The 21,315-nt window shown below is 48.0% G+C and overlaps 1 protein-coding gene across 2 annotated transcripts in view; it reads right to left on the bottom strand.

Annotated features, from left to right (window-relative positions):
* Window positions 1-21,315, bottom strand: part of gli3 (GLI family zinc finger 3) — an 88,335-nt gene that overhangs the window by 56,596 nt on the left and 10,424 nt on the right. For both annotated transcript variants that reach the window (XM_076158313.1, XM_076158312.1), the window contains exon 2: window positions 14,604-14,777. In XM_076158313.1, the coding sequence (XP_076014428.1) occupies window positions 14,604-14,736 (133 nt within the window). In that variant the 5' untranslated portion in view covers window positions 14,737-14,777. The remainder of the gene's footprint in view (window positions 1-14,603; window positions 14,778-21,315) is intronic.

The following is a 21,315-nucleotide window of genomic DNA, read 5'->3' as shown; positions in this document are numbered from 1 at the left end:
GGCAGCGGATCCGTGCGCAGCCTTAACACGGAACTGACAGCCCGAGAGGGGAAACCGCTCTCATCCGCAGGAAATGACAGCGTCAGTTATGATATAAGTGTTTAATCCTATACTGCACAGCCGGGTGATCTTATTAAGGGAATAATGGCACTTATACGGTTAAAGCTGGATTAATAGGTCTGCTCGTGCAAAGCGCAATATTAACATAAAGGGATTTCGGAATTGGGTTCATCTCCTGACGTGGATTGAAGGAAGTCTCGGCGAGATTATGCTGGAAGGAGGCGATGCTAAGGGTGGAGGATGTGGCTGTGTGTGTGTTTGTATACTGTCGGCTCTTTCCAATCCGGCAAATTGCCTGTTACATTTGGGAGCGTACAAACTTCCTGCATATTTATGAGCTGTTTTCCTTACTTTTACAGATGTTTTAATGTTTTATAAATAGATTCATCACTGTGACCGGAGCTGAGCAGTTCAGAGGTTATCAGACATTATCAATACTGGCCTGTAATCTCTTCTGTCAGAGCTCTCAGGGGGATTCGACTTCTCCCTCTATTTTCATCTTTTCGTTTTCACTCTCTTCCTCCATCTTTCTTGCTTTGCCTCTTTTTCTTTCTCAGTGACCTCCGCCACTATTCACATATGTCTCCATCCACCATCTAGGGGAGGTCAAGCGACTAATAGTTCAATCACAGCGGTGTCACAGTACCACCATCCCCCCTCTGGTCACCATGGCGAGCCCACAGGGGGGGTTCATCATTCTACCATATACCGACTTAAGAGCTTCATTACTGCAGTTCATACCACCTTAAATGGTTAAACAAACACTCGCCAACACAAGGGTCAATTGACTCCACGGCTGGAGGAAGAGAACTGCCAGAGAGACTCCACTGTGGTTTCTCCTCCGTGCTGCTTTCTTGTGTTTTTCCAATGTTTCAAGGTAAACAAGATCCTGGAAAACACACAAGGATGCAACTTTAAGAAGTTGAACTTGACTACACCTCCAACTCTGACACGATCCACCCGGCAGACCTTTTCCCCTCTTTACCCTTCCTCATTTTTTATTCCTCAATTATTTCCCCCTCTTTTCCTGTAGTTGTTGCATCCAGTCCTCCTCTAGTTTGCAGGTCTATTCAGCCCAACACAAAAGCAGCCGGCCGGTCCTCTGTGGACCAGAGGAAAGCATGCCTCTCAAAAAAGCAGAAAAAAAGAACTATCCCTCTCTCCCTTTCCCTCTCTATCTCTCTCTCTCTCTCCCTCTCTATGGTGATTGAATTTCTTAACATCTTTTCAAAAAGCGCTTAAATGCCTGGAGGCGAGAGGAAGAAACAAGCTAATGGTGGATGGGGAGCACTGAACAAATTTCAGAGCCCTTTCCTGCTCGCGTTTGAGGTTGAAAGCGAGCTCCTGCCTTTCAAGTTTCAAAGTCCTCCTTCCTCCCGCAGTGTCACTGAAGGATTTGAAAAGAAGGTAATTGTGCTCACTGCCATCCTGATCAGAGCACACGCCCCAGCTCTAGTATTTCAGGAGCTTTCTCTGCCACTATAATGGTACCTGGTGCTCCATTCCAGCATTCTTCCTCTTCTACTACTCTCTCTCTCTCTCTCTCCCGCTAACCCTCTACAAATGCGCCCTCTCTCTTGCTCCCACTCACATTTTCCCTCACTTGCTTTCTATCCTTCTTTCACCCCCAGCAAGCCACTCATTAAATCCTAAAGCCCAGGTTTCTCCCTTTTTTCCCTTGTCAGGGGTCTCTATTGTAGAACTCCGGTTCGAATACCTTCAGAGAAACCCCTGTGCATGGCCTTTAATATAGTGGTATAAAAGAGAGGCTGGATGCAATGACAAAATGAAAATATAAAAGAGATAATGAGATATGGAGTGGGGCCAATTCCTCTTAGAGCCCGGGCCCTTGGACAAGGGGGCTGAAGTTAAGGGTGCCCCGCCAATTGAATGCAATGAAAGAAGAAGTGAGACAAAAACCTTGGCCTTGTTTTTGAAGGAGTTGGTATTTTCTAAAAGTAGAGGTTACAGACCAGGATTGAGGTTCTTCTACATGCCAATCGGCCCTTGACTCTCCCGTCTGCACCATGTTGGGGAGTTTCTTAAGCCTGAACATGCATGTTTCAGTGGTACACAAAGGGCCCGTGCACATTGTTGCTCTTTCCCCCCATCAGAGTCTTTTCTCAAAGCCAAAACATCAGAGGATGCGGCGTTGTACCTCTGAGCCAAAGCCAGACATATGTTGTGTTCCACCTTCGAACTTTTCAAAGCGCCGTTGTCTGCGGCACAAACAGGTTTTGGCTGGCGAGCGCACGGAGGAGAGGAGAGTAGTGGAGGATAGACGGCGAAATCACAAAAACACTCCTTCAAAGCTTCGCTCCTCCTGTGCAATAATCTCTTGCTCCTTTTTTCTTTCTCTTGCAAATCAACTCCCGGGAACGACTCGAGACTCCCCAATTAACAATGAGAGGGGGAAGAAAAATTCCAGCAGCTGGCTAGAGTTTAATAAGAGCACCTCTCCAAGCGGCTTAGGCTTATGTACCTGATTCACCGGCCCTGGCATCGCTGCTATAGACAGTGGGAATCATTTGTGATTAGCGTTGGCTGAAAGACGAGGGAGAGAGAGAGAGGGAGGGAGAGAGAGCAGTTTAAACTCCACCGAACTCAACACAACAAAAGCACGGGGGGGATTACCACAATTGTTTCAGGTCTTTCTCTGATCACCTTCGTCGCTGCCAGACACAGCGATACAGGGCACTGTGGAGTTCAGTATTACATGAAGGTTAATGAGTCTTTACGGTGCTGTTCCTGCCTCACCAGGTGACATTCTACTAACTGACGGTCCCTGTTCCGGGTTAGGGTTAGGGTGGGTTAGGGTTAGAGAACCCTAGGGTGGGCGGGGCCTAAATATGACAACGCACAACCACGAAGGGTCAGGATAGTTCCGCAGACAGATGTGTGGAAAACTTCAGCAGGCACAAAGTTCACTCTCTCTAACTTTGCATTCAGGTTGGATTCCGTCTCTGCAGGCTTAATCCACAGTTGTACATTATTTAACCATCAGTGTGTGACTGATGTTTGGTGTAATTGCAGAGAGAGGCAGTGAGCAGGTCAGGATGTTCCCTCTCCTGGTTAGAAGTCTATTGTCAGCTGCTGATTTCCCTCACAGCGTAGGCGAATGCTCTCTTCAATATTCATCTAGTCAAATTCAACGACTCCCACATCTCAATTTGGCTCTATGCAGCCCACGCCGCAGCCCCCCCGCTCCAGAGCCCCCAGTCTCAGCTCTCACTCTCTGCCGCTGGGGGTCTGTTGGGACGCACCCAGAGCTCAGCATCTCACAGTCCCAGGCTCCAGGCCCCGGGGTTGGGGAGGGGCAAATCAAAGCCTGCTAGGCTCCTTCCCTCCTCTCTGCACTCACCTCAAATCAGCCTCACAGCAGGGTTATGTCGTGCCAAGCCCCTGCCTGCCCCTGCCCCATTAGGGGTACAGGCCCACCATAGAGCAGCCCCGAAACCCCGCTACCGTTTCATCAGGCCCACATTGTGAGGGAGCAATGAGCATGGCAGTCAAAGAGCTAAAAGCCCAGACTAAAATGCACATTGATGCTTTTGAATAGTAACGGCTTTTAAGGTTCTCACTAAAGGGCACCTTGGCCTGCACTCTTAGGACTCAAACCCTAAGAGATGTATTCCATCAAGGCCTCAAAGTGAAAAATGCCATTCAGTGCTCTGATTGGCCTATACACAGAATTAGCATCTCTTCAGACAGTCAGACACCAGCTAGGATCAGCCACGACCTGTCAGTTATTCATACCGACCTCTGGAACAATATAAAAAGAACGAGTGCTGGGGCAGACTAGGACAGAGTGCTGGCTTGTCAGGACAGTGGCTCTTTTAGGGTAGATCTGGGCTCTCAGCCTACCAGACCAGAGCAGGCCAGCTTTCCACTGGGCCTGAGCATTGGAATCCCACTTCTCACACCAGAGTGATCCGGACCAAGTCTGTGGCACTCAGATTAGGAGCAGCTCGCCAAGAGAAACGGATATCCAGCCAACGCAAAGACGCCCAGGGCCAACAGTTAGGATAAAATAGAAAAAATAATGCTGTAATTTCAAGCACATCAAATGTGAACCCAGAGGCCACTGTGGATATTTCCCACCTTAGTGTGCGCAATGAAATCACACAGCTCTTTCCCTTAACGTTACCTTTGAATGAGTGAACATTGTAATGTGTTTTTGTCTGCTTAAATGTTTAGATCTGCACATGCCGGTCCATGTGTTTAAGTGAATAAGTGTGCACTGAAGTGAGGCATAGAGGCCTCCATTAAGAAAGTTAGCCTGTACTTATTGGGGGCTGGATAATTAGACACTTCAAAGGCACCTGCCCTCCGTCCCACAGGGGGGCATGAACCGCCAACCCCCCGCCCCATTTAAAAGCATGTTAACTCCTATCTGAGGCTAGCAGGCTAATTTAACTTTTGACATTTGATATCTAAGGAATGAGGGGGATCAGCCATTTAGCTGGAACAGGATTACCCGAACAGTCCTCCTCCTCCTCTTCCTCTCCCCCTACATCAACCCCCCACTCCCCTCTCCCAGTCAGGCCAGATTCATTAATTTTCCTGCCGCTAAGCACTTTATCAATGACTGGTGAACGTCTACAAATTCAGAGTGGAACATCCATTGCAAGCACCCTCTCCCTCTCGCTCTCTATCGCTTTGTATGTTGCTGTACAGCCAGTATTGATTTTGTTAGACCATTGTGGGGAAACAGGTGCTGTTGTAAAAATGTCAAATTCTTTTCTGATTGCCTACTGATCTGGTTTGGGTCCATCTGACATCATTTTGTTGGGTTATTGGGTTTTTGTTGGGTTATATTTGGGTTCAGATTGATTCCATACCATTCACGTACACTTCTTACTCTATCTTTTACTCAAACCACACTACGGACAAATAACGTAAACACAGTGAGCGTGGTGGCACAGAACAGTTGAATTTACAAGTAAGCACAGGTGTTGGACTCATTTCCACCAACGATCCATGATATCCCTTCAAATACAGTCAGTAACCTTTGACGCATCACAGGTAGAGAGGTGTTAGGAGTTAATTTGTGGCTATAACTCTACATTAGTCTCAGTCTAATGCTTTCTGCTGAATGTCTACATTACAGGTTGAAGCAGGGGCTACACATGAGTGTGACCGATCTGGGTTCAATGAACAGCATGCCTGGGCCTTTGATGCCGCAGCTGGTAATGCTTACTGTTTCTTACTCGACATAGGGCTCTTTTACCAGAGAGCATGACAATCAGAATTCCAAACTACAAGCCAAATGCCATAAAAATAACACAACCACAGCGACTCCTTCACTCACGCTGCCATAATCAGCGGCGTTCTTGTGCACACATTAAGTCACCTCGTGTTAAAATTACTCTGAGGCAAATCAAATCAACGTTCTGCCTAAGCGGCTTGACACCTTAATTATTACAAAAACATTAGTTCATTTTCCACATAATTTTTTAACAACAAGAACTAAATGGTGCCAACTCACTTCACAAAGAATCCTTTATAAACTGAGTTTCATTTGCTTGTTGCCGTCCCATTATCTGAAAATCTTATTAGACCTGAAAATTGGGCCAAATTCAAGGTGAATTTCCTCACCCTGATTCAGAAGAGAGTGTCGGCTCGAACAAACAGGGTCTAATTCCACATCGCCTCTCTTAAAGCACAGGTGAGACGTGGAACCCTTCATTACAAAGTCTGCAGCAGGCAGGGGAAACTCGGGCAGATTAGAGGATCTGCCATGTTGGCCGAAAGGACTAAACCGCCGTCTGCTGGGAGGGGGTTTGATGTTACGGGTGAGTGCGGAAGGGAAAAGGCAAAGGACTTTGACAGTTTGGACCACGTGATTAACTCATACTTGGGGAGATGGTCTTGTAAATGTAAATGTCACAGGTTTGAGGCCTGAGAGGTGGAAGGCTGGTGTTGCATGGTGTTGTTCATTGTTAGGTTGGCCTAAACATAGACCAGCTAATATTCCAGTTTATGAGCAAGTAGAGATTACAGAAACACACAGCACAAACAGAATTCCAGTTGTAACCAACCCCTCTACTCTCTCCTAAAGTGGAAGTTTGTGCTTTTCCCCCGCTGTTTCTATGATTTATCGCATTGAGAATTCCAAAACAAACAAACGTTTGAACGTTCCATATACAAGCCGCATTCCTCCTTTTTCGGTCTTTCGCCCGCTATTCCAGTTCCATCAGTTGTCCTCCATTATCCAGCGGCTCTCTTTCTCCACTTTCCCCTTCCTCCCTACGAGGGGCACTGCCTCCTGTTGCCGTCCCCCTTCTTGGTAATGAGCTCTCCTCATGTATGACCTCTCCTGTCACTCCTGCCCGTGGAATCCTCCTCTCCCAGTCCCTCTCCACTCCGCTGCCCCGCCGCTCGCCTCCTCTAATCTCTACATTACTTTTCCATTAATCCCACATTCCACACAAGGACGCTGCCACAGATCAGTTGACACGTTGCCTTCATAATCTGCTGTCCTTATTGGAATGGCTCGGCATGGTGGAGGCTGGTGGAATTAAGGCGGTGTGTAACTTGCGGGCTACCTGTGGCATGTTCTGTGCTTCCCTTCCTTTCTCATCTGCCATTCCCGCGCTTTTGCCTCCCCACATCCGATCTACCTTTTCCTTTCGTCTCGTCCTTCCCGCTAATCCCGTGTTACTTCACCCCAGTCTTCAAGCGCTCATCCATCCCTTCATCCTCTACTCTCCCACTTCTTCTATTAGTTCCCATGTCTTTCCCGAATCCCCTCAATCTCCTTCCATCTCCACTCATCCCTCCCTGCCATACTCGCTCCGCTCCCTCCCTCAATCCTTCTCCCTTCCTCTTGAGCTGGGGCTGTCGGACTCACGCAGCCCCATGCTGAGCTGCTCCAGAGCCAAGCCAGAACAAAGAGCCCATTGAGCCCCGCCGAGACGTAATGTGGGCCGCCTCTGACAGCACCGAAGATGAAGTCATGAGGTCGCCAAACAGTTAATAATCACAGGCCCATCGTCCAGCTGCCCAGAGTGTGTGTAACGCTCGGTGCTATGAAAGAAAAGGGAGAGAAATGGCGAGACTACATTTTCTGTGTGCACGTTCAGTATAGTATGTAATGCATGTGTACATATCTAAGAGTTTGTGGATGGATAAAAGCTTTTAAAAGGGTAATGGGATACTCCATGACACTCAAATATGCGCTCAATCATTTTGTAAATACCACAGAGAATTGCACTTCAAGTTTTGGCTCTGCTCCAGTTGGGTTTGAACAACTCCCCGCATCCCCACCCCCACCCCTGTTTCTTATTGGAGTCTGTCTGGCGCAAAGTCTGACATGAGACACGTCTCTCCAGGACTGGAGCTGTCACTGCGAGGCCCACACTCCGGAACATCACTGGCGAGATCGGGGCAGTGTAAGAAAGACGGGAGAGGAGGGAGTCGTGCATTTGTGTGCAAAAACATGCATGCCAGAGATTCTGCTCTGGAGTTAATCTCAATGCCCACAGAATGGCCACGGCCTATTAAAATGCCTTTGCAGGACCACTTTTTTTTGTCAAAAGGCCCCCAGGCTGACCTAACCTTGGGACAGGAGGAGGAGGAGGAGGGAGAGAATGGTGAAAGACAGCTATGCAATTGATTAACATGAGAAGGCCTTGCTAAAGTTTAAATTGCACGGCGCCTCTCCTGTAAGCTACAGACATTTGTTTCCCCTGCAAGTAGAATGTTTCTCTCAAGCCCTGTCTCTGCTACACATCTGAGTTCAATTCACCGCATGCCCTCTTTCTGAAAATCAATTCCTTCTCCTCTCCTCTGCACCCTTCCTTCAGCTCAGAGTGAGGGGATTACGCTGTCCCTCCCCAGATCCAGGCAAGACAACAAATGGTTCTTATCAACTGACACCCCCCTGCCATCCGAGAGGAAGAGGCAGAAAAACTGGCCGAGTCTTCGCCAGCACGGATGTGATTCTTGCGCTCTGTCTGCCAATCGCGGCAACTCTTTTCACACTTAAAGCCTCAGCTATTTACGAGAGCCCTGGGAGAATGCGTGTGCAGTGCCAGAGGGTGGGAAGAGCGGAGGAGAGAGAGAGAGCCGCCGCTTCTCAACCTCTGCTTCTAATCAATCACCAGAAATCACTGCCATGGTTTGCGGCCTTTGATCCTGGCTCCTCTTTCGCACTGCGAGGGAGAGAGTTGGGAGGGTAGAGGGGAGAAGAGGAGGGCGCTGGGAGACGGGCGAGAGTCGAGGCCCAGGAGGTGGGGAGGTCAGGGGAGAGAGATTAGGTGGTGCAGGGCCCGACTACGCTCCCAAACCTGAAAGCATGGCTTGATTTTAATCCAATGAGTTTAAAGCAGCCTGAAACATGAAGGGGTCTGAAACAAGACAAGGATTTGGGGAAGAAAATGTTCATATGCAAGTCAAGCAACAATCATACATAACTCTGTTGCAGTTCCCATCTTCTGCCATGCAGTTCTTATTTGATTTGAACTACAATCCTGGTGATAGGGCCGCTAGCTGCTGCTCTAACGTCTGAGTCCAGCTGTGGTAACGAGGCGTGAGCGAGTGAACAAAAAGGACAGGACATAAAGAGGAACAAAGCAAAATAAATCCTCCTGCAGGGGTCAGGACACTTGTTTTGTTCCTTCCCGGCAGGAGGGAGGCCGCTGATGCTTACCAACAAATGGACAGAGTGGCAGAATAATCAAGCACCGATTCCCCACTTGAGGGGTTTATGAGTTTATGAGGCCATCGGTCGACTCTGTGTGTCAGTCTACTATGGCATCGAGAGGCAGCAAAGCCCCGGTGCCGTGGCAGGAATGAGGCATTTGCTTCTAACCCACTCGTCTCTCACGGACAGGCTGACTCAGGCCGATTTGTCTTTGTGACTCTGTTCATTGGCTCAGAGCCTTGTCTCTGACCTGTGTGACCCCTGACTCCCAGGCCTTTCTGGCTCTCAGCATGTCAGTGAAAATGACCTCAGTTTCTTGTGAGCAGCCATTGTGACGGTCAGCATGAGCTATCACAACCTATTACTATTAAAACTCTATGACAGGGAGGTGTGTTTGTATTCAGTGAATCCTGAGTCAAACTTTCAATGTTTGATTATACAATTTATTACAATTTAAAGGAACTCACGTTTGATATACTGCGTTTCTACTATAGCTATGTTTTGGTGGCCTTTCTACAGCACAAAAAGTCTCGGGGCAGTGGCTTATGTGCAGCTTCTAGAAGTGAAGGAGCTCCAGCAGGCATCTTCCAGGCAGGTGGAAGTATGCCAGACAGAGAGGCCAAGCTGGGCTGGAGTGGGCCGGACAGCTGAGGGCCCCTCCACCCTGAGCAGCAGCGCGGCTAAGCTAATCCTGCGCCTCAGGCCCCTGTGAGGTGGCTCTGCCAAAGCTGGTCGCCCTGCTGCTGCAGGAAATTGCCTTCAGTGCAGAGGTCCATGAAATGGCCATGGCCTCTCTCTCTCTTGCTCTGTGTGTGTGTGTGTGAGCATGGGGCCAGTATCACCACATGAACTGTAATCTACAGGTAGCTTTGATATAGACCTAAAATATTGTACGTAACATCAGCAGATGTGCTCAGAAGAAAACACACGTTTGCTATAATACATATTTTATGGGAGGTGTACCACAGTGGGTTTTGACACTAAAAGCCAGTTTTCCTGTGCGGGGCTCTGTGTCAGGCTCTATAATGCCTCCTCCATTGTGCTGTTTGACCCGTGGGCCAGCCAGCGCTCCCTTGAGGTCCCTTATCCCTCCATCAGTCCTCTCTCATTAGCCCCCACAGGCAGAGCCCAGAGCAGGGTAACACAGCGGGGCCCCGGCTTCCTCGTGCTGGAGCCACACACGCCCACCTCTGGTCCCCCGTAAAACACATCCAGCGCCACTATAGATCACAGAGATCACCTTTAATGCACACACACACACAAACGTCAGCGGCTGCTATGATATATTAGAATGGATATGTTTCCCACAATTCAGATCTCCTACTTCTTCTGAGGTCAACAGCTGAGGCCAAACAAGCTAAAATAGCTAGCTACACTGAAGCTACTTCAAGGGTCCATATCAAATATTTGTGCTGTTTTCATCTCAATGCAAATAACCAGAAAAATGTGGACAAAAAAGGTTAAAGTCTTTGTTTCTGTATCTAAGGTTCCCACAAAACATGAAATTTTGTTTAAAAATCACTGAATTAATGGAAAATAGTCTTCATAAAATTTCAATATCAAGGAAAAAATCGATTTAGCATTGTGATAAATGTGTTTGGATAGATTACCTGAAGGTTAAGCAAGGTGAAGGGAGCAGTGATGCATGCTGGGATATGTTCAAGAGAGGAGCAGTGTGTTTGAGAGTTCAGTGTGAGTGTGTGTGTTCTGAATAAAGTTCAGCAACAGTTACAAGAGAGCTCGTTATTGACAAGTTACTGGGACAAGCTACATTGTTTTGATAAAGTGTCTGTGTGTTCTTGTTTTAGATACTTTATTAAGATACTTTATTTTGGTCAGGTCACATGCAATTCACAATGTTTATCACACGTAACTTAAAAATGTGTCTTGCACCCCCACTTACATATCACACACACACACACACGCGTTACAGAGGGGGTGCATATTCAAAGATTTGGTAAAATAAAGATTTGGTTCATTAGTAAAACTGAAACATGATCATATCTCCGGAGTGGTTTAATGGGGGGGAGACAGAGGTGGGGAGACAGAGGTGGCAGCATGTGAAGGAAGGAGGAGGAGGAGGAGGGAGGGGATGAGGCAGGACACAGTGGAGAAACAGTTGATTATGAGTCCCATCAGGTGATCAATGATTTCATTAATAAGACAGATCACGCGGCTGTCATCGCTGTGACACGGGCTGAGGGATGATCTGCTCCCAACGCTCCATTTCCCCGAGCCTCCTCCTCCTACCCTTCCTCCTTTCCTCCCTCCCTGTCCTTCCAATATCGCCTCCCTCTGCCAACGACATAGGAACGGCAAGGAAAAAAAAGAGAAGGGATGGAGCTGAGGTGGAGAGGCGGGGGGAAGCATAGGGAAGAGTGTGTATGCATGTGTGTGTGTGTGTGTGTGTGTGTGTGTGTGTGTGTTGACGGGGGTGGCTGTGGGGGCAGTCATGAGGGAGGGAACGGAGGAGGGGGGTTGAGGGGTGAGAAGAGGAAGAAAAGTGAAAATCCATTTTGAAACCCATTTTCAATTAGGGGTCCACAAGCTGTTATCACAGGTGTCCCAGAATGGGGGCCCGTAAGTGAAAATGTCTCCTATCCGTTTCTGAAATGAAACCTTATCTGGGAGGCACAAAGATGGCGGGGACAGCGTATCTGTAAATTACTTTCCATCCCCGCTGTTAACGGGAACTTTATTTCTGTCAGATGACATTCCCCTCTATTTACTGTTGATCATTTAAATGGCTGCCTAAAAAAGAAGGTGGCCCCTCACTCTTCCTCTATCTCTCCCCCACACCCCCTCTCTCTCTCTCCATATCATTCTTCCTCCCCTCTTCTCCGCCTATTTCTTTCGCCGTATTTTTTTTCCCTCTCTTCCCTTTCTTCCTTAAACACTTCAGCCACGGTCTCTGGATTTCTGCGCTTTACCGACACGAGAGCAGAACATTTGTTGCCCTTTCAGACTTCACATGTTTGCCTCCGAGACCCCCTTTGCTCTCGACCTCTCGCCCTTATTTTAACCTTGACCAGTGAAAGGTCATGCTCGGCAACATTAAAACAACATTCCTGGACGATTTTCCGTGGCTTCTCCTCCCACTGTCCGCCTGCTCTCATCCTATTATTTACAATAACTCCCACTGCTTTGTCCAAACCTGTCCCCAAATCAGCAGCGGCCATATCGAGAAAAGTCCAACCAACCAGAAACTTTTTCCCCTCCTCTCCCACTTTCATAAATAACAAACCCTTTAGCCCCCACTTTTCTCTTTTTTTATTTGCACATTATCCCATGACGACAGGATTTATTCAGCCAAGGAGCATGGACATCTTTTTTTTTAGCCCAGGACGCAACAAAAGAATCAGGGGACTTTGTGGTCCACCTGCCTGGCGAATGATGAGGGTGGGAGGGGAGAGAAACCCCCCCGACCCCAACACACACACACACACCCTCCTAAAGAGCACCAATCACAGCATTGTTGTGGCACAGTCGGCCCTTTTGAGCTGTCAGGGAAGAGGAGGGGGGCACGGAGATGAATGGCACACAGGATGAAGCCACCATTTAGCCAACCATGTGGGAACGCTCTTCCAGGACTCAATAATTACTCTCGGCCTGCTCAACTCGGACAAAACTCGCCGGCCGAGGAGGGGAAGGGAGAGTGGATGAGCGGGGACGTACTGGGAGTGGAGCTGAGGGAGGGACAGGAGAGGGAAGAGGATTTGCGCGGCCCCCAGTGCAGGTTAATGTTGCCAAATTGGTTCGATAGCTAATTAGTCATGATTCCGATCAGGTGATATTAAGATCAGAAGTCAACATGGAGTGGACTTAACATTATGTAGCAGCTCTTAGGGAACAAAAGCTGCTACATAACAACCAATTATCTGGGCTATAATGAGAGAAATGTCCAAGAAACGCTCTAATATGAACAGTTTTTGGTTCGTCAAAGTCAAAATACTTGCATCTTGTTGCATGTCTTAACGAACCCTTGCATGGCATTTGCAGTTGAGTTTCTTCTAAACTTAACTCTAAACTCGTAACCTCACATTGCTCACTCATGCGTCAGCTGATCACAACCTCCCTGGTGGCAGAGAACAAACACTCCACCAGCCCCTCCCCTGCTTATTCTTTTTTTTTTTTACCTTTTCACAACTTATCGTAGCACACGGTTTCTGCGCACACCACGGGGGTTTCCGCCGCGCCGGGATCAGGGGGCCGGCCCTCGACTCGAAAGGGGGCTAAAATATTTGGCCGGGCCCTTCCTCAGAGGAACCAGTCATTGGGGTTCCACAGCTGCTCACAATTACCTTTTGTTTGGGATGGAGGCTGCGGGGCAGGGGGCTACGGGGGTTAAAGTTGAGGCGAGTGTAGGGTTACACCTGATAAGAGGTTATGAGTTCTGGGGGCGACTTGGGAATGTGCTGTAATTATAACCACACAAAGAATGTGTAAGCTATCTTATGATTCCAAAAAGGGAGATTGGGATCTAAAAGGGGCCTTTCTCTGTAGATAAACATCATCCTCTCTCCTTCCAATGACTTATGGGGGCTACTGTATTTTGGTGCTACGTTGCTACATTACTTAAAGCTTTCGGGAACGCTCTACGTGGCGGCTTAAGCGCCATAATTGTGCGCATAATTACAAAGAAAAATCCACAATCATCGACCCAAATTACATCCATGCTTTTTCCACAACAAAACTTTTTTTTTCTTCCCCTCTTTGCCGCCCCTTTAATTAATGAAATAGCGACAGCCATCTGGGAACAAGTAAGAGTGAGAGCATGTTCCCAAGACGCATCAGGGCACATTACCTTACACGCCGCTCCCTCCTCCCCCCCCCCCCCCCCCCCCCCCGGCCCCTGCCCACTTCCTACGATAACTCCCATATGGGGTGGGGGAAGAAGTGGCAGTCGGAGCGACGTATTTACTCTTTCCTGGACTGTTTCGCTCCTGGTTCGCACTCTGGATGATCGCGTTTGACATCTCTCACGTCGGCAGAGGCAGGAGTGGGAAGGGTGGGAGGGGTGACAAAGAGCTCTCTGTGCTACCGGGACCACCACATCCAACTCCTCCAGCCAATCCTCCGCATCCGAGATCTTCCAGCCTAATGAGCACAGCTGCGACGTCGACCGCGCTGATCTCGACTCTGGTTTTGTTATGACTTTTGCTCGGTGCTCTGAGGCTTTGGCGCGACAGGAAAAAAAAAGCCATCTAATAACCCGATTTCCAGCGTTTGAATAAGAATGAAAGGCAGAATGACGACAGGCGTAATGAGCCGTAAGCCCCGTGCTGCTTTTAATGGCATGTGTTGGAGACGCCGCTATGTAAACATGCCAAAGTTTTGCTACCAGTGAGTTTTGCACGCGATCCACTGTAAGCCGTGATAATAGAGAGAAGGTAAACAGTGACGCGTGAGGATCAAGCGCTAAGTAATGAGAACTCAGGGAACTGAGAACATTCCTTGGACCCCAGTAGATCGTTGGCTCTGAGTGATCGCAGATGACAAAGCTCACGAATCGCAGCCACGTCTCCGTCTCCAGCTCAAAGAGGTCTGGAACACTTCTGGTGCAAAAAGGTCGGCTATATTTGAATACACACTCGACCGGATGTGCCTTTGGCTTAGTTTACCTCATGAATAGTGATGTCCTTTTTGATGGTTTTCATTTTCTTGTATCTTCACATCATTCTCTCAGCTACTTTGCATTATGGGGCAAAATTGTGCAAGCAGTGAACTGACATGAGAGGTCACAGAGAAGTCACTATAACATAACGATCCATGAAAAATACAGATGTTTCAGGGTCAAATGTCAAAGAAAACTGCAAATGACTCAAGTGACTTAGGTGTCTTAACGTGTGTGTGTCTACAGAGCCAAACCGAGCGGTGTGTCAGAGGTGCCGCGTACCGTTGGAGGTGGTGCTAGACGCCACGGCCTTCTCGCTGATGTCATTGCGCGCTGATGAGCCTTTGGTCGCCACAATGGTCTCCACCCTCTTCTTCTTCTCAGCAGCAGAACTGGCCTGGGACTGGGTTTCCATGGCGATCGCTCATTCCTCAACACCTCATGGAGACGGGATAGCTGAAGGGGGGAGAATAAAAGTCACGCATGAGACAAAATAAGTGCATTGAACAGTTTTGCGATTTGTTGCTTTGAAAAACAGAACCAGGTCTTCGCATAACACGGAAACTCTAAAGCATTTTATTGATAGCAAGCATTGAGAAAATGAGACTTCAACACTGTGAAGCTTTTTCCCCTTACAACAAGAGGAAACCCTTGGTGCGGATACTCCCTACGAAGCCAAGAGCAGGCCACGGGTCAATCCTCCAGCTCAGTATGATTTATTTTAACTCAAAACTGTTGGGGTCTGATCTGCTTCTCTGCTTGCTGCGGTTCAATACCCAGGGCCAAAATGTAACTTCACCTTATTTCCTTCTATGTCACACTAAACTTCTGACTTCTTGTCAGGAAAAACAACAACTCAATAGCAGCGTAAAGCAGGACATCCTGACTAGGTTTTTCTATCTCAGAATAGAAAGCAAAGGCAGCTTGTGGATATACTGATAATCCTGTTCGTGCAGTCTTTCCAGAGAGAAAGGAGAAACCTTAAGGGGATACCACAGAGAGAGAAACATTCACAGTCCTGAAAAAACAAGGTTTGTTTGAAGGCCCTTTTGGGAATATCATGGTGCCGGGCAATTTTTCTTTCAAAGAATAAAGGTGGTTCAAGTTAATGCTGTCTGTGGGTTTAGAAGGGGTTCAGCCAGCAGTCTAGCAGACACGCTGCTCGGTTCAGCACCTCAGAGGCCGTCTACAAACTCAGCTCTATCTAGGTCACGGAGGGCTCTGTCCTCAACCCGGACTGCGAAGACAAACCAACGCGGTGATCCGGCGCAGCCGCCCCGTTTACACAAAGTACAGGACAGCTCCATTTAGTCCAATATAAAGCCTTTACTTAGACGCCATAATTCAAGCGTAATTACTGGAAATATTTAGTCTGACTAACATTTTCTTTCCAATAAGACGGCTAATTACCCAAACTATACTATTTCATTGTCCTCCGCCCTATAAACACGCACGGACACAGAGTCCGGCTATAATGCCAGCAGAGGGGTGCCGGGCTGAAGCTGCGAGGAGAAGGGGGCGATTTTCACCAACTCCCCCGAGGAGGCGAGGAGGCGAGGGGGAAGTGGTGAGGGGGTAAACTTCAGACAAACACTGTGCGCTTTGTTTGTTTTTTTCCCAACCCCCTGAAAAAACCACAGTCTGTCATCCGTTCTGACCCGGCAACAACATCTGTAAGCAATCCCTGGCTTACAAAAAAAAAACACCAAAAAAAAACACAATGCAATTACTGCCCTACCAATCAAAACAGAATTAAACAAGAGCTCTTCTTCTAATCACTCCCACATGGATACATATGTAGCCGTCATCCCCACCAAAGGACGTTTTGTCCTGCTCACTGATATCATCTGGAATAGCTGCTGCATGCGTTTGATAAAGTCCTTTTCAGGGGTCTTTGTAGTGTGACTTAATCTTTACAGTGAGCGAGATGCCTATCTGTCTGTGCACGCATTACATTTATATACTGTACAAGCTGTGTATGCTTAATTAATTGTGCTTAATGCGAAAATGTTAGTTATATACATGGACGGAATGAATAGATTCTGCTTTGGTACAAAACACTGCTTTATGTTATTGCCATACCAGTGTAAATTGATTATAAATGCCATACACAGTTTGGCCATGATGCAGAAAAGGAACCATTCAATTGTGGTACCAATCGACCTGATGGTGGCGCTGTTATTTGCACTTTTACACTTTTAGCCTTTACCTTTCGAACTGTAAGTCATAGAACAAAAAACATGCACTTGTTCAGCTTATTCACATTCATTTGCAACCACAGAAACGAGACAGAAAAAGTCAGAGTTGCACTTTTTATTCTTCCCATGTGATGATCACTACATCGGTCTAGTAAATGGTTGTGTGTAAAAACATTCCCTCAGGTGAGCACCGGCAAAACAGAGCTGTAAGTGGAGTGGTTGGAGGGTTAGGATTGAGGTTTGTGCAGGGGAGGTGGGGAGAAAGCTGAGCATTCCTCTGCTCGGGCAAATATTCACAACTACGAAGCCACTGAAGCGTGTCTGACCGGCCTATTGTGTTCCTCCAGGCAGGCCACAGTTCCAAAGCAGCAATTAAAAGCAGGACCTTTTCACCCGTAATCCCTCTGACCTGGACGCACACCCACACCCACCTATCCTGCAGATGTTCCTCTATCTGCTTTTGGCTCTCTTTTTGCTCATTTCTGCCCTAACTGTGCAAAAACACTCAGAAATTCATAAAGGCGCTTCCATCTCTATTATCGTCACGATGCTATCAGCACAGGGAGGCTGCTGCTTGCAGCAAGACAAAGTTGAGTTTTTGTGTTTTTCCCTGAGTGTAATTCCAGATTTTCTGTACCTTCACACGGGACCCAAACATGCATCTTTGCAAGGACTCTGGCGTTTGCGAGCTCATGTAGAACAACGCATCGGTGGCTGTTGCTCTCTCGGATAAATGCAATTTTTAAATCGATGCCTTTTGCGTGAAATGACTGTCCTACACCCAATTAGAGTCGAGAGAAAGAGAGTGTATCTTTATTTGTGCCCCACCGTAATCCCTCCACACAGAAACGGAGGCGATTAAACAGGTTTACAATACCACAATTCAGTCTGTTCCTCCGAAAAAAGAAGGGAAAAAATGGTATTTTATAAGCACATTAAGCAAATCAATTTAACATAAATTATACGCCTTGGTGACAAAGCGCCGAGTTGAAAGTCATCGGCAAATTGTACACATCAAAGTGAAACACTAAAATAAACTTTTGCCTTTGATGGAGGAGCGCAAGGTTAAACAAGCTTAAACTGCTAACAATATCGCAAAAAAATCGCAACCGTTTGTTATTTAAATGCCGAGCCCATACGAGGCTAATTCTGCCAAACCGCTAAAGGTGCGCCTCCGATTCTATGCATTCCATTATCCGGAACCCGTGAACAAATTCATCACACGCACACATACACACACGCTAAGAATCCAGTGGAGATTTCTATAAAAACTCTTGAAGTGTCTTTTTAGATTTGGCAACCCCCCCCTCACAGGCCGGGTACTGTATTTGTGTTCATTTCATTAGGTAGACTGTTCAGTGTCGAGGGCCCCCTGAGGGGGGAGACTGGCAGCGCCACAGCATTCATCATCATTACATCAGCGACCACCGAGATCCACTATCTTAGGCTTATCAACGCCGCACAAAATGCACCACGGCACAGCGAGTTAGAGGGGAGGGGAGAGATGGGAGATGGAGACGATTGAGGGAGATTGCGAGCAAAAGTAGGATAAGAGGATAGGCAGAGGGAGAGAAAATGAATGGAGAGAGAGAGAAAGAGAGAGAGAGAGAGAGAGGGAGAGGAGAGCGAGACTGTGTGTTTGTGCATGTGTGCGTGTGTGTGTGCTTCGGTGTACCCAGCATGCCTGCACATGTTTTCCTGCATGTTCGGTGTGTTTTTACAGATTTCGCAGCTATGCCAACAACATTAAGGGCTCCTGCACAGCTGGAATAACTAAAACACTGAGGGGCAAAGAGGGAGGAGGGTCCTCCACCACCACCACCACCACCAACACCCACCCACCCACCCAACCTCCCGGCCAGATTAGCTGAATCTAGCAATAAAACAGAACACGCTGGTTAGGGCTGCATGTGTTTGCATTGGATAAGGTCAGAGAGGGTATGAGGCCCCATGAGGAGACAGCGGAAGTGCTGGTGGTTAGAAGACCTGTCAGCGCTTCACAATACCTACTGTGGGAGATGTTCCCAAACTCAATGGCTCCCTGGGAAAACCGCATACTTAGGTTTCCATGCTGTGTGTAACATTGCACTTATAGCTTATACCCTCAGCCCCGCGGGGAGAGAAAGGGGAGGGGGGGGGGATCGGTGGGATTTGGTGGTCGTGGCCCCCATTCACCACAGAGAAACTTAACATTGTGCCCAGATGGCACTAAGTCTGGCCTACAGCTGATGGGGACCAGCCCCTCAAGTAAGGGCCATTTAGCAGGAATTAGTCACGCCCTGCCACACACACACACACACACACACACACACCGTATACTATATCAAATCTTACACTTTCACATGCCAACTGGTTTAGTGCCCTACTCACCCCTTTGTTCACCATAACATGGTTGAGCAATCTAGCGTGTGAGTGTTGGAGTCATTCACATGTTTACATACTATTCTGATAACCTTGGATTGTGTATTTTAAATTCAATATGCTTTGTTATTATAAACTTTAATGTTTATAAAAGACAAACCTGTCCACAACTCTAAACAGATGGAGGTGCAGCGGACACATTTGCGGCATTTTACCTTCACAAATGCCCCTCGCAAAGTCTGAATTAGGGAGCGCCTGTGCAAATGAGCGATGTTTACATTCTGTCAAGGACAAACAAATGCAACAACACAGCTCATTGGTGGCTTTGAGCGGCGCTAATGAGATTATCCTCGCATGCGTCTTGCTCTCTCAGACCTCTCCACTTAAGATGCTTTTGGAGGGCTGGTGAGGGACCCCGCGTGTCGCACAGTGGAATGAGCTGAGTGCATCTTACATTCCTGCGTAACAAACCCACACGATGTAATCGGAACGCTTACACGACGCCTCTTTTGCGCTCGCTACCCAGTAGATAAGAGGCGAATAAAGCGCGCGGCACAATGGAAATCTCGCGTATTTTCCCCACAGGCCCCGCTTATTAGGTTGTTTATTTATATATTTGGGCTTTGCGTTTGTTTGTGAGCTACTTGTGTCGGGGGCGAGTGGGGCTGTGAAGAGTGAAACAATGGATAACTCAGGCAGCTTTGTTCCCGAGGTGGCCTGGGTACGCTGGATTGCTTTCCCCTTGCTCTCCATATTTCTTTCATTTTCTTTCCCAAGCTGTAAAGTGGAGCCTTTGTTTGATCAGACACTTTTCCTGATTCTTGAGACGAAGGAAAAGATGCTTGTTCAGCCGTTTACAGGGCGCCAAAGCAAACAATGCAACCTATTACTCAAGCAAAACACAATGAAGGTGCTTTTGGGGGAAAGGGTTCTTTATTTTTCACAGGTCTGGAAGTTTCAGCCCTTGAACTTGCAAAGATTAAAACCAGTGCAACTTTGTAATTGACCCCAACTTTTCTCCATTGGGTTTATATCCACACAGCTGCTTTGCTTATTGCTGCAAACAAGCTGTTTACTAAGGTGGCCCCTCCATAAGGCACCAGGGCAGACCTAGGGGCCCAAGGCAAACCCAAGAATTCACTGTTTCCATATTGAACACATTGTTGGTGTCAAAGGTCAAAGCCAAGACAGTGTATGTGAACAAACGGGCCTCCACTTTCAGACACATGATATGATATAAAAGGCATTAGAACAAATAAAAGGATGGTTCTGTATTTATGTATATTGGTAGTAGGTTTTGGGGGGCCCCTCTTTGCTTGGGGCCCCAGGCAAAAAGCCTACCTCGCCTTGTCGTAAAGTCCGCCACTGCGTGGGCCATACAGTAAAACAGGCCTGTATCCTGTCAGTGGGCCTCTCATCTCCAATGAAAACAGCCTCGTGTTTGTGTCGGCACTCTTCACGCGATGCTTTAGAAGGAGCTCTGCATGATGCCACAACCAGAGTGCCACAACAACATCCTTCGCCGTACTTTCACAGCTAAAGAATACACGTTTCCCGGTGCGCCGCGCTGTTTAAGAGCGCATTCCTCCTATGTAATGCATGTGGCACCGGGGGGAAAGATGGAGCCTCTTCTCGACTGGCGTGTGACGGCGCGGATGTACCAGGTGCTCCATCCGCCTCTCGGTATGCAAGTGCGTTCACTGTGTGCACTGCATGAAAAAGAGAGGGGGACCCCAGGGAGGGGATGAGTGGAGAAAGAGAAATTCCTTTAGTGATGAAAAACTCACACACACCCACATCTTTCTTTGTCTTTCTCCCCCCCTCTCCACCCCGCTCGCTCGCTCACTCTCTCTGCTTCTTCCTCCCGTGTGCACATGCGGCGTGCACAGAGGGGGGGGATCAAGCAGATAGATGGTCCTGTGTGTGTAGTGGCAGCAGGTATGGCTTTGAGACAGAAGGTCTTCACACTTAGCCCAGGGGACGGGAGAAGACGCTCTTCTCATCCTCATCCGCCGCCCTCAGACAGAAAAATGTACAACACAAAGCGGCGACTGAAGTACACAGAGCAAGCCGGTGGCTGTACAGGACGGAGGGAGCCACAGGTCCTCGCGACGCCGTCCTGCACAACACTTTCTCTCGCCTCTCCATCATTCCTCAGCGTCACCGGCTAAGCGAGCGAGTTGGTGCCGCAGCGTGATTAATGACGGGCCCCAGCGTCTCCGGGGCCGAACGCTAACAACAGCCAGGGGGCAGCGCGATAATGCACAGTAATAAAGCCGGCAGACAATCAGCCAGGCAAAGCAAGGCCTATTAGCTCGCCCCATCAGGACGGCTAAGTGAGAAATTAGCCCTTCCCGAGCTCCGCCACAATTCATCAAGTGCTGCCCCTGAATCCCCCCTCAAGAAGTCATAATGTTTACGTAAAGACTGGCCTC

This window comes from Genypterus blacodes, unplaced genomic scaffold (assembly GCF_046128005.1).
Source record: "Genypterus blacodes isolate CSIRO-AG114 ecotype Tasmania unplaced genomic scaffold, CSIRO-AGI_Gbla_v1 ptg000076l_1, whole genome shotgun sequence".
NCBI classification, from domain to species: Eukaryota; Metazoa; Chordata; class Actinopteri; order Ophidiiformes; family Ophidiidae; genus Genypterus; species Genypterus blacodes.
This window is presented reverse-complemented; position numbering and strand designations above follow the sequence as displayed.